The sequence below is a fragment of the Lagopus muta genome, chromosome 12 (genome assembly GCF_023343835.1).
Source record: "Lagopus muta isolate bLagMut1 chromosome 12, bLagMut1 primary, whole genome shotgun sequence".
NCBI classification, from domain to species: Eukaryota; Metazoa; Chordata; class Aves; order Galliformes; family Phasianidae; genus Lagopus; species Lagopus muta.
In genome coordinates this window covers 8315961-8328976 of record NC_064444.1, presented here as the reverse complement: position 1 = coordinate 8328976, position 13016 = coordinate 8315961, and the positions used below count along the sequence as shown (strand labels likewise).

General features: G+C 39.2%; 1 protein-coding gene across 2 annotated transcripts in view; it reads right to left on the bottom strand.

Moving 5' to 3' along the window:
• CDH5 (cadherin 5) overlaps positions 1–13016 on the bottom strand; it is a 28756-nt gene continuing 15740 nt past the window's right edge. For both annotated transcript variants that reach the window (XM_048958494.1, XM_048958495.1), the window contains exons 2-12: positions 12677–12877; positions 10084–10372; positions 9877–9993; positions 8781–8945; positions 8203–8390; positions 6650–6903; positions 5946–6088; positions 5044–5168; positions 3980–4088; positions 3459–3704; positions 1–2637 (exon numbers count right to left, since the gene is read on the bottom strand). In XM_048958494.1, the coding sequence (XP_048814451.1) occupies positions 2144–2637; positions 3459–3704; positions 3980–4088; positions 5044–5168; positions 5946–6088; positions 6650–6903; positions 8203–8390; positions 8781–8945; positions 9877–9993; positions 10084–10372; positions 12677–12865 (2319 nt within the window). In that variant the 5' untranslated portion in view covers positions 12866–12877 and the 3' untranslated portion in view covers positions 1–2143. The remainder of the gene's footprint in view (positions 2638–3458; positions 3705–3979; positions 4089–5043; positions 5169–5945; positions 6089–6649; positions 6904–8202; positions 8391–8780; positions 8946–9876; positions 9994–10083; positions 10373–12676; positions 12878–13016) is intronic.

The following is a 13016-nucleotide window of genomic DNA, read 5'->3' as shown; positions in this document are numbered from 1 at the left end:
TCCAAATGTGAGAGTGGCTTTTATGTAGTCAGAGGAACAAAGAAAAAATACAGTACAGCAATATTAAAAGAAAATATCCAGTGCAAATGTCTTTATACAGTGGAAATTGATACAGCATGCCTTAAAATAGCTTTATAAAACAAGCTTGAAAACAGCAATTACAGATAATACTATCTGGGTGATGCTTACCGAAGTACTTTATTTACTACACTAAATAGTTTAATAACTAACTTTACCTGTTGATTGCCAATACATTAATTACTGATGAAAACCCTAAATGGTAAGTAGTATTAGTTAGAATTCTCTATAATATACTAACATGTGGAACCTCAAGAACATACACTGTTGGCTGGATTAAGCAAAACAGTAGAAAATGGACACACATTTACAAATAAAATCAAGGCTGTCATCCTCAGATTCCCTTTTTTTTATAGGAGATGTGATCCAAAGGTGATGTGATTGATGGGCTGGATTCTACTTAGTTTTCCCTTTGTTCGTATTTGAAAATGTTAGTGATTTGATTCGCTGATGATAGTTATGTGTTTGTGTCTAGCAGGTGTTTTAGTAGACAGCTTCCTATGGCTGTGCGGACTGATAAGAGAGTGTATTATCGTGCATTGCTGTGTCCTGCCACAAAAGCACTGTGGAGGAGGGAAAGGACATGAACAGATGAAAAGGAAACTAATGAGGTTCCACTACATTGTTTTAGGAAGAAAAAAAAAAAAAAAAGATTTAGTATTATGTGGTTAGCTCCCAAATTTAAATAATCAAATGGTCTAAACTAATACATACAGCTGTAGCACAGATTCTGCAAAACTGAGTGTTTGTGTAGTAGGGCTCTGGTCCTGCTGAAGAGAACAGGAATCTGCATTGACAGAAGCCAGAGTCAGGCTGTTGTCCTAAGAGACCCACTTGTAACAAGATGCCTTTGGCTGGGTAACGTCAGGCATGGGAAATTTCATTCTGTTCGTGGTGTGTCTCTTCATCAGACATGAAGCTGAACACGTGCTTTCCGTGGACAGAGCAGTTGCCGCTCCAAAACCTTACTTACATTTGTGGTTCTCTTACGCAGACAAATGTGTAGGTGTGTAGTGTCCTGGTTTGGAACTCTACGATATTTTCCTACCCGTTTTACAGTACCTGCTTAGAAAAAAAATTAAAACAGTTTCACAGTAATAAGGCCCATCCTTTGTGTGTCCCTGAAATAGTACATTTCCTTTAATAATGTTGAATAAAAAACTTACTCAACCTTTTTAGAGATCCAGAAAGACCTATGCTGCTATCCAGAAAGATTTACAGTACTGGAGTCTCGACATTCCCCTGATGTCCACATTTCCTGCCCTGCAGGATATGTTCCATTGAGTAACACTGAGGTCCTATTTACAGAAAGAAAAGACGATTCTGCTGCTGGCTAGAGGAAATTCTCGCACTCCAGAAAGGTGCCTGAAATCATCATCAGGCTGTTAAAAATGAGAGATGAAACCAGACTATGCCTCTAAAAATCCTGTCTAATTTTATCTGCAGTAACTCATGTATGTAGTCAGACTATAAAGCTAGAATAATTAATAGATCGGAAGGAAGGAAAAATCCTGCCTTTTTTGAAAGTGATGGAATTGTTTCTAATATTAAGTGATAAACCATATGTTCCTTCTTTCCTCTGCTGGGTAAGCATAAGCGTGGAGTATCAATAAAGATGTTACTGTCAGGCCAGGCAGGCTGGAGATGCAGGAGGTTATAAAAACATTCTTTCCCACTGCCACCAAACCTGTTTGTTCCAGCAGGTCATCCTGAGCTCGTGCTGATGAAAGCAGCACAGGATGAGAGAAATGAAGGAGAAGCCAGGGACAATACCACTTCATAAAGAGAAGGATCTATCGAGGCAGGGAGAGGAGTCATGTCCTAGGAGACTCTGGGTCCCCAAGCAGCAATTTTGGGGAAAGAATAGAATGTTGGCAAAAAGAGCAGTGCTGGGGAAGCCAGTACGTTATTTGTGTGGTTTGTTTTATCCCTACTGCTATCAGGTTTTCTTGTTTGAAATCCTAGTACTGCCTGGGTGAAGAGCTGTGAATTCTTCTCTGGCCATTGGCGGGCTCTTGATACCTATCTGTAGTGGAAGGGAGAACATTTTGTGGCTAATGTGAACTTAATACACAAAATCTTCGTTTGTTTCTGATCCATACAGCTCAGCTAACATTTTAAACCTGGGTCCCCAGTCATTTAGGAAGTCATAATCAATATCTGAGTCTGAAGAGCCTGATTCCAAAGAACTGAGAGATTCTGCAATGGACTCGGCCCCTTCGTAGCCATAAATGTGAAGTGTGTCATACGGCAGCAGATCCCTGTCGTTGTCAGCTTCATCCTTCTTAACCTCGATCATCATTTCCATTTCTCCTGCGCCAGAAGTTGTATTTCCAGGAGGCTTTTGGACCTGTGCGTATGCAGAAGGCACCACTTCTGGCTTTATTCCATTCTTGCGCACAGAGTTGAGCACAGACACATCATAGCTGGTGGTGTCCATTTCACCACCACCTTCTTCATCATAAGTGACAAGCTGCTCGTGGATCTCTGCCACGTTCCTCCTGAGTCCACTCAGATCCTTCTTGTGTCTCTTCCTTAGAAGAATCAGCATTGCAATCACTGCGAAGGAAATGTATGTGAGCAATTGTAAATAGAGAAGTAACAAAGTAAAACAAATTGCATTTTAGACGTATTGCATAACAAACATGCATTTCAGGGCTTTTTCCAAGGGTTTTAAAGATATTTATTTATTTATTTTTAAAACTTAAAATACTGCTGATCTGTAGGATTTGTACACTGTCAAAGCAACTCTCTGCGAGGATTTCACAACTGACTTTGGAGCTGGCATCACAGGTGCAAAAGCAGTGTTGCAAGTGCACTGAAGGATTCTATCGATGGCTGCCTTGAGGTGATACATACATATTTAGTGCCAGGCATCAAATGCTGCTTGTGTGGTAGCTGCAAAGGAGGCTTCTTCTCAAGCAATACAAGAATGTTGCCCAGTCTATGATTAGGTTCCAAATAAAACAAATAGGTACTGTCCTTCTTATTTACATATTTATGTATGTACGTTCACTGTACTGCTTAAAGGGTTTCCAGAGTAGTTCAGCCTTTGGAAACAGGAATACTGTTGTTATTGCCTCAGTACAGTTTTCCTTTTTATAGCTGCACGTGAACCTAGTGACACTAAATCAAGTGTATTATGCATACGTGCAGTGACCTTTCCAGTGAGCCAGTCTTTCCAATAGAATGAGCATGCTTGTAGTTGCAACTACACTACCAGGCCAAATAGAGCAAGTGAAATGAATCAAATAGAGTTTTTCTGCCGTCATGACTATTTTATAGCCACAAAACTTTTTGGACCTCAATGAAGAAAAAAAAAAAAAGGAAAAATAAAATTCCCACACCTTGAAGAATATTACCAAAGTCCGATGACTTACCAATGATAGTGAAGATACAGATAAAAATTGCGACTAGTGCTTGTATACTAACTCCAACTTGTTTAGCTCTTTCCTCACAAAAAGTGAAGTCGCCTTTTTCATTGCACTTGCAGACACTGATAACAAGTGTGTTTGTGCTGCTGAGGTCAGGATCGCCATTGTCTGAGATGATGACAGGCAGGTAGTGGATTTTGGCAAGTTCACGATTAAACTGTCCATACTTGACAGTGATATTAGCTGTGTTATCTGGAAGAAGTAACAATAGCTAGTTAAGTGATAATTGCTACCTGATTTTCCTTATAGATTATAAGTCATTTGATACACCTTTGCCTTTGATAGAGCAAGCCTTTGGGGAGTCCTGAGAAGCTTGGGTGACAACATTGCTTTCAGTGGGTTAAGCCTTTCAAAATATCTGCTTAGCTCTTGTGGCCCAATTGTAGACCTGTGCTACAGCCTTCCTCCCCCTTGAGCTGCTGTCTCGCTGTAGCTGTCTGAGAAAATGCATTTCAGGGATACACTACCGTAGTTCTCAATCAAGGAGAAGTTGCTATCTTCTGAGGTTAGGGAGTATCTGAAGAAACCTCTAGGTGATGTTTCATCCTTGTCAGTAGCTGAAATCCTGATGATTACCTATAAAGGTAAGATGGGAGAAGTCATAAATTGCAGTGTACATTGTGTGATAAAAACGCTTGCAGTATATAAGTTAGTGCTGAGCTGTGTATCCAGTATAACCTTTCAGCAAAGGGCAGAGCAAAGATATCTTGAGAAGTTTCTCTTCCAGTTCTTACAGGGCAAGTAGTTTCCACATAGCTCTCCAAAATGAGTTGTTTTTCTCTTTCATTCAGAGATAGGAAACAAAAGATGAAATCTTGTGTCATTAAAGCATGAAAAAGTCTTATGCTCAGATGTATGTTATTGAATGTTCATTTAGTTACTGAAATATTCTAGTTACCTAAATGCTTATTTATTTAAATATTTAGTTACCTAAATAAACACTCTCTCAAGTATTTAACATTTAAAAAAATGAGGCTCATTCACTGAATGCCATTGAGACTGCCATTCCTCAATGACACAATGTTTTGAACTCTCAATCTGAGATACATTAGATGTATGAAGTATAAAAAATGTGTGTGATTATGTCCCAAAGGTAATTTAAAAATTACGCTAAAGATGAAATAATACCTTGCATGTTCTAACAGATGATTTCATCAGATTCCAGTCTGTGAAAAAATCTCTTAATTAATCAAACATTATGCATATAGGCTATACAAGTATTTACTTGTATCTGAGGTCAAACATCTAAGCCTGCAAGTATTATTGCTAGTAGTGCATGCAGGTGCTCTCATCAATAGATGCTACAGTAATGTCACAATTAGCAGTGCTTCTCTTATTAACTTCTGGTTTCTTGGAATTACTAACTTTTGCTATGTGAGGTTGCTTTACTTTGCAGTCTAGTTGGTAATGCCCAGAGTTCATACTGTACATGCTTAGAAGCATACATAATGTACGGCTTAAAAGCCCATAGGGAGGGGAACTGTGCAGCCAGCCCATCTGTACTTAAGGAGGACCCTTCCTCCTGCCTTACCTTGCCTGGCGCAGCATTTTCACACACTCTGGGTTCCTCAGGATAAACGAGTTCTGGAGCGTTATCGTTTTCATCAGTGACGATGACGTGAACGTGTGCGTGTGATTCTTGGTCAGAAAGACGGCCTGAAATGACAGCAATGGCAATGCACTGGCTGGAGTCTTGGTGCTGTAAAGCCCTTGCCACGGATTGCGCCCACCTCTGTGACTCTCACATGCCAAAAATGAGGAACTCCTAGCTCCATCACTCATTTAAGCTTTTCCTTTGACAGACTCAGATGTTTTTCTCAAAACTCTCATGGTGGGCTAAACCACGAAGAGCTATGAAGAAGAAAATGACGATTCATTATGGCTCCCATATTCTTCATTTTCTGTGACTGTGCAGTCCCTTGTTCTCTGGCCCTAAGGCCACAGGCGCAGAGTGCCCAGTATTATTAATATCCTTCACTTTGCAGAAGAGTCCGACCTCTTCCAATCTAACTGGGAACTGCCCCAGCCCACCCCTCTTCCTAAACCCAGTGGAGCCGTGCATAAATGTCTGGGGAGCTTGCTGGGCACGTTTTGTAGCTCTGTGTGAGTGCGAAAATAGGCTGGCATACTTCTGCTCCAAACACAGGTTCCTGCCTGTTCCCCAAGCTTCTTCCTCTCCTCATGCCTCTGTCATTCCTTTAGACAAGCTGAAAGCATTTCTGTGATAGCAAGGGGCCAAGTCTTAAAAGTGTTTGATCTATTTGTAGGTACTCATCTGATTTGAAGATTGCTGTGCAAACCCTGCAAGCATCCATTTCATTCTTAGCTTAGTGGAAAGAAGCTGTCAGGTTGTGGTTTCCTTCCTGATAAGGCGCAGTCCAGCTGTAAAATCACCCACTGATTTCTTTCAAGTAAAGAAATGATAGCACTTACCATCCTCCAGGATTTCCTGGGCTGCCACAGTGATGTTGTATGAGGAGCTGAATTCTCTATCTAGGGGCTTAGGAAGCTGAATAATTCCAGTATCAGATACTCTCACATAGTCTCCATTAGGACTAGCTTTTCGTCGAACAAATCTGTTTTGTTTAAAAAGAGATGCATCACTACAAGAGTTACAATATTACGCTTCACTTCAGTTCTTCGTAGGAAAAGGCCAGAGAGTGGTTGTATAAAAAATTACGTTGATATCATGACCAGGGAGCCTCAGAACATTTCCCTAAAGTTATTCAAGCTGTGAGAGCACAACGTATCCGTCTGCGAGGTTCCCAGATTATTGGCTTTCACTGTTTAAGAAGTCTATTTTCTTTTCCTTACAAAGCACATACTCAAGAAAGTTGTTACAATAAAAAATTTAACAGCAGATTATTATAACCATGTAAAGATATCCAGGATTGTGTATTTTCCCATAAATGTACAGATGTTTTATTAGTGAGTTTATGTTCATAAGTAACGTGTTCGTGTTTGTTGGTTGTTGTCTGCATCCATAGCTGCAGTGGCTGAAAAGTCAGATTGGATTTTTCTTTTGCTTGCAAATGTCTGAAAAATAAGGTCAGTGTCTCAATACTTTGTCAAATTCTTGGAATCGTTAGCAAATTCTCTACTTAACAACAGAACCACTAAAGCTGGTGTTGTGTTACCTGATCTTCCGTTTAGCTGCGTCGGGGTCATATGCCCAAGCAGAGCCAAGTGTTTTTATTTCACGATCATTCTCCTGTACTTTGAATTCATATGGTAGTTTGGTGAAGACAGGAGGCTCATCTATATCGGTAACTTCAATGGTAATTGTTGAAATGCTCTTGGAGCCACCAGGTTTGTAGTAGGCAGGGTTAACGTTGTGATCTGTTGCTTCGATGTCAAACCTGTACTCTGCTACTTTCTCGAAGTCCAAGGGCTAGAAGAAAGACAAACATAGACATTCTTCTTTGGTGATGGCTGGGTAAAATGCAAATTAAAGCTCTGTGCTGTCACGTTTGTTGGAAAATACTAGCAGATTGCACTTTGACTAGACTCTGGAAAGCATATCCAAGCTGACCTTCTCTTTCATAAATGGAGTGGCTGTACCTCAGGTTTTGAACAGATTCATGCTATCTGCTATCATGTGTTTCAAAGCTTGGATCCCCGTTCCCTATCCCCCAAGATTATAAAAACGCACTGTGAAACGTGCTGTAGTTAATCATGCTGACTGTATTTTTGTTTGAGTGGACATTGTACATGGAAATGACAGTGCTTATTTCTCAGTTGAAATTGCATCTCACCTGACTGAGTATCTAAAATTCTGCTGTACATCTGTGCCTGAAGCGTGTTGTGAGATACTGAGGCAAACTGCCCACTGCCTGGTGAAGGCTGTCTCTGCCTCAGGTAGTGTGTGTGTGAGATCTCTGCTGCTGTGCTGCTCTTTGGCACAGCCTGTTAGCATCACATGCCTCAGGCCCTGAGGTAAGGGTGGGCTTGTTTTTGATGATGGAAAGCTGTTGGCGTACAGTTGGTCATTTACAAGTCTCAGGATATTTGTTGCTTTTTTTCTATATAGAAATTTCCCTTCTTAATAGTATTTCTAGTACTGATAGCTACATGTAGATGCTTGGAAGTTAAAAAAAAAAAACACACGTTCACGTCAATCTGAATATTACTTACAGTAATTTATAGTCCTCTGTCCTTTTCTTTCACCATAAATCAATGAAATCAATGAACTTTTGGCTTGGAAGTGCTCTGCATAGTGCAGGAATGTTCCTTGGTAAAAATTGAGTAGGTTTGAGAGTTAAAAAACAAAGAGCAAACCGTAATAGAGGTGTGTGTGTGTGTTCACATTCCCGTTTTGGTTTTTCTTTGGCTGCAGAAGGGAAAGATTCTTTGACTCGGTCAGCTCAACTCTTGCTTTCACAGACTATTTGAAGCATCAAATATCTAGAATTTGGGGGGAGCCTGAAGCATGTAGCCTGCACATCTGGCATAATCCCCATTGCACTCTGCAGCAATCGCAGATTTTCCCAGTTTTGGCAAGTGAAATGGGCTGGTAAATCACCTGCTCTCCTCACAGGGCTTACAGAATGAGGTTTTCAGGTTGAATACCTTTTGTGCTGTGGCTTTCATGCATTTCCATGTTTTCTTGCTGCCAGTTCCACACTCAATCAAACACTTGTTAAACATGGCAAAACAAAATGGTATCTTTCTTTGTTACTGGGAGAAGTACCTTCTTTGGTCTAATGATCCCTTCATTGGTGAATGGATTTGCTACAATTTCAAAGGTGTCCCTGTAATCTCCTCTGACAAAACTGTATTTTGTATGTCTGTGTTGTGGTTCATCAATATCTTCAACTTCGACTCGGCCAACTTCTCCTCCTACTGAAACGTTTTCAGGAACTTTAAAATGAAATGATGCTGTTTAAAAAAAAATCAACAAACAGGTCATAATGACGGTGCACATGGAACTTGGAACTTACATACAATTTTTTCTTATTTTATAGACAGACATACACAGAATAATTGAGAATTCAGTGTTATTGATCTCTACAGACAGCGCTGCAATTTTTTGTTACATACTTCTAGAAATTGTCAGGTTTCTTCATAAAGTTACCAAAGTCAATACTGATTTTTACTTTCTGCTCTAGATACGCTCCAACCAGTAAATGGAGGAAGTGCTGAATGCAGAAAGCCGTCTGAATACGTGAGCTACTTTTGTTCACTTTAAAGAACAATTGAATCGTGACACCTCATGTAAATTTCTTTTTTTCGTGTCATTTCTTGATTTCCAAATGATCCTTTACTTACGGTGTTTGAATACTGGGAAGTTGTCATTGATGTCTGTTAACCTGATAATGACTGTAGCTGTGCTTGACTCCCCCGTAAGCCCGAGAGCATCTTTTGCTTTAACAATAATTTCATATGTTGATTGATTCTCTCTGTCCAAATCAGCTCTGGCTGTGGAAATGACGCCTTAAAAAAATAATATTGAATATGATTAGATTTTGTAATGTTTCCACATCTCTTGATTTTGAAAGCAAGTTTTTACCTTATGCCACACATTCAGCTTCAAGTTGCAGTCTTACAGTTACATTTTTCTAAGGCAAAACTATTAGAAATTTTTCTCTATAATAAAGCATTTGGGAGATTTTGTACAGTACATTTCTTTAAACTTATCTTTTCTGCTCAGAAACCAGCTGATAATGTCTAGGCTTGGTCACTACAGCATCTGGAGTGTATGTCTGATCACCTCTTTATCTGCTTTAGTTGCTCCAGAGAACCAGCTTACAAGACATGATGAGTTTATTTTTATATCTGGATGAACTTTAAACAAAAAAAGTTTAGGCAAGCAAAGGTTTGAGTTATTGACTAGACACCAGAAATAAACTTTCAAAATTAGCCTAATAAAATGCATTGTTTGTATGTGCTGACTTGCTCCAGGTGTATGCTGACTTGAGAAGTTTCCTGTGCCAAGTCTGGAAAGCTGTAGGGAATTTTCTTGGTTTGTAATCACTATCTACTCTTTGCTTTTTTAAGAATTTTTGCCAGATATTCTTTAGGAATGCTGTTTCGTAATGCATTCCTCTTTTTCTGTTTGGTCAAAGGAATGATATCCGTGCTAAACTGAAAACATAGACAACTCCTACTTGGTCTTTTAATCAGTAGGAGCTGCCTGACCTGATCTTGTCATTTACCTCATGATACCTAAAATCCTGACTCTTTATTGGCTCATTTTCAGATGTAGACAGTGACACTGTGTTAGTGTGAATGAAAAATCTTTCCAAATTACAGTTGAAAGTAAATTTTTGGCTTTATATCTCCTCTGTCCAGAAAGAAAATAGCTTAAAATTGAATTTTCTTATAAGCATCAGGTCAACATTTGATACTTGCATATCTGACCTACCAGAGTCATCAACTGTGAAATATTCATTTCCTTTAATGATTTGGTAGGTAACTGTGGCATGACCTGCAACTGTTGGGTCATCAGCATCTTCAGCTGTCACTTTGGTAACTGAGGTTCCTAGAAAAGGATTATCAAACAGCACATTTAGTATAAATTTTGCTTTTCAGCCAAGGAAAGGATGGAAAGTGAGTAATGGAAGAACCTTACCTAATCGTGACATTTCTGGGACAGATCCATTGAATACCTTTTGTACAAAAATGGGAGCGTTGTCATTAATATCATAAACCTTGATAATAAATTTAGATGGTGGTTCCAGTGATCGGTTGTTTCTTCTGTCAATAATGTGCGCTGTCAGCTCATACTCTGCCTTCTTTTCTCTGTCCAGCCTCTCAAAAGCGTATATGTCGCCGTCGTACCCTTGCACTTTAAAGATGGTGTTGGCAGATTCACCTTCAATAATATACATAGCATTCTTGTTCCCTACGCTCGATGTGAGCTAGAAAGTATAATTCAAAGAGAAAAAAGTGAGCTGTGGCTTCTGAATGCAAAACAGTTTCTACCAGAAGATACACACAAACTTGACCTCTTATTCAGACTCAGTTTGAAACTGTTGGGAATTTTGATGGCAGCTGGCATATTACTGGACAAACCAGCATGCAGCCACAGCCATCCAGAGTTATAGGATGAAACTTCATCCAGACTGAAACCTGCTTGCTTATATATCAGGAAGGTTTTATTTTGAGGTTATGAGTCACATTTCCTGAAGATATAAATTGTTTGTGCAGTTACAGATAAAAATCATCAGCCTCATTGTGTCAGAAATATAGGAACCACTACTTTGTTTGAGCTACACTTGTTTGCAAATAATCTTTGGAATTTAGCTGAATTCCAAGTGGAATTTTGCTTGGATTTCACAGATTTACAGAAACAAATCTTTATTTGCAGCTACTGACAAACAATGTTTAGCATTTTTCTCCATTGTTTGCCACTTAGCAGAATTCCTGCCATAACTGTCAGCTTTCTTGTGTTTAGTCACATGCCATTTCTTCATAGCCGGTCTTTAGACTCATGGTTATGACAATGAGATTAAGTTTTCACCCCACAGTTTCAAATTTAAGATTGTATTCTATGAAAAAAAGGGTGGGGTAAAAGGAATAAACGTGAATCTGTTTTTATATGTAATTTAATCCAATCCCAAATGATTTTGTCCATTATTATTTTTTTAATCTGGACTTAATTTGATGATTCTTACCTATCTACACTCCTCTAAGAACACTGCTAGAAAGTTTAAACCACAATTTTCTGTGCACTATATCAGCATTCTTGTTTCAGCAAGCTATTTATCAATAATTGTTGGGTTTGACCAAGATTTTCTAGTCTTTTGTTACTGGCGTTATCATAAATTGCAGCTGTTTGGTATTTGGGATTTGATTTACCCTGTAGTTGTCATTTACTGTTGAACATTCTTTCATTTATGTTTTCTGTTTTGAAGTGTGCTATTAAAACTCTCTTTCCTCGTTCCACACACTTAATCATGCTTCTAACTGCTGGTGCTGCTGAACAACAGCTTGCGAGTCGGGAGATGTAGCAGGAGAAAGAATCTCACTCTTGTCTCAAAGATAGTACAGCCTGTGCTTCCTTTCTTAATTTTTACTTAACTTACTTGGTGTGAAAGGTACAGCTTCCAAGATTGCCTAAAATCTAAGGATAAACATGCAAAAGGAAGCCTCCAAGATCATCAAAGATAAAATCCAGACTTATCAGCATATTCCTGCAGTTGTCACTCCGTTTGGCCATGCTGATGCTGTGGCCTTTTAAAAGCACTTATTGAGTGTTCAATCCTGTAAATGCAATGCAGCGAACACAGACATTGCAAAAGTAATCAGATGCATTCCACTTTTGAAAGACAACAGAGCGCAGTACAACGTGAATAACTCTTATTTAGGACAGCACCAGGAATAAAAGTGTTCTCCTTAATCCGCTGCTGAATTGGTCTGAAATGAAACACAGATATCCTGCAGTAGCTGAGTACCCGGTGGCCTCTTTTCTCTCTCGTGCTTTCTGCCAGTGAGCAGCACTGATCCAGAAAGGTCTGTTTCACTTTACCATAACAGCCTTGACAGATGCTGATTGTTGTACATGGAAGGAAACTGTAGAACTGCATTTATCTGAGAAGTGTCAAAGTAGTTCAGTTTGAAAGACTAGACTGGGAGAACTTTGTCTGGGTGATGTGCAGTTAATCACAGGATTTTATGAGCACTGCCCCGAAGAAAATGAGTTTGCAGTCAGGTCAATGCTTGTTATTACTTTCAAAAATTGTTTTCCTTCAGTTTGTGAAACAAATTTTTTGATTGTGTAACAGTACTCCTAAACAGCACTTTACTTTTGTGTCCGTGCTGAGGGATGTAAGCTATGTGTTCTTTGATACGTATGTTTTTATTAGCTGATCTCCCAGGTTTTTGAAAGAGCTACCAGAAAAACATTGACGTACATCATCTGCCAGAACTTCTTCCTAAATCTGCACCTGCATGCAATGCAGTTGTTTCTTCACTGCAGATGCTCCATGCTTGCTATTCTCTAAAATTTATCTATATTCTTCAAAAGAATTGGAATTCCTTTGATGCTGTTCTTGATTCACTCTGTACCCATTTTAGGATTATGATGTTAGTACGTCAGTCCCATTTCTATTTCCTGATTTTTCCCCGTTAATTCTACTAAGCTGCAAACAGGTAATAGTTCTCAGGACACTCATTTGCTCTCTGCATTTCCAATCATCCACTGCTAAAAGACTGCTGTTTACCTTGCCAACGTGATGTGGTAATGGTGAATCAATCTCTTCTCTGATATGCATTCGGTTCCATATCCAGTCTCTCTTAAGTCGTTTATGACTGGTATTGTTTGAAGAAAAGTTTTGTTTTGTTTTCTGGTTTTCTTTATAACAGAATGCTGGAGCCAAGAACAGTGAGAAAAGCAGAATAAGCTTCTTCATCTTCTTCTGAGCCTAGGGAGTAATACAGAGCACGAGAACCATGTAAATAACAACAGAATCGCATTCATCAGAGGAAGCGTGCATGGAAGAGCAAACTGAATTTCCTTCTGGAGGAAAGTTTGATTACTTTCTGTATTTCTTTCAATCTGCC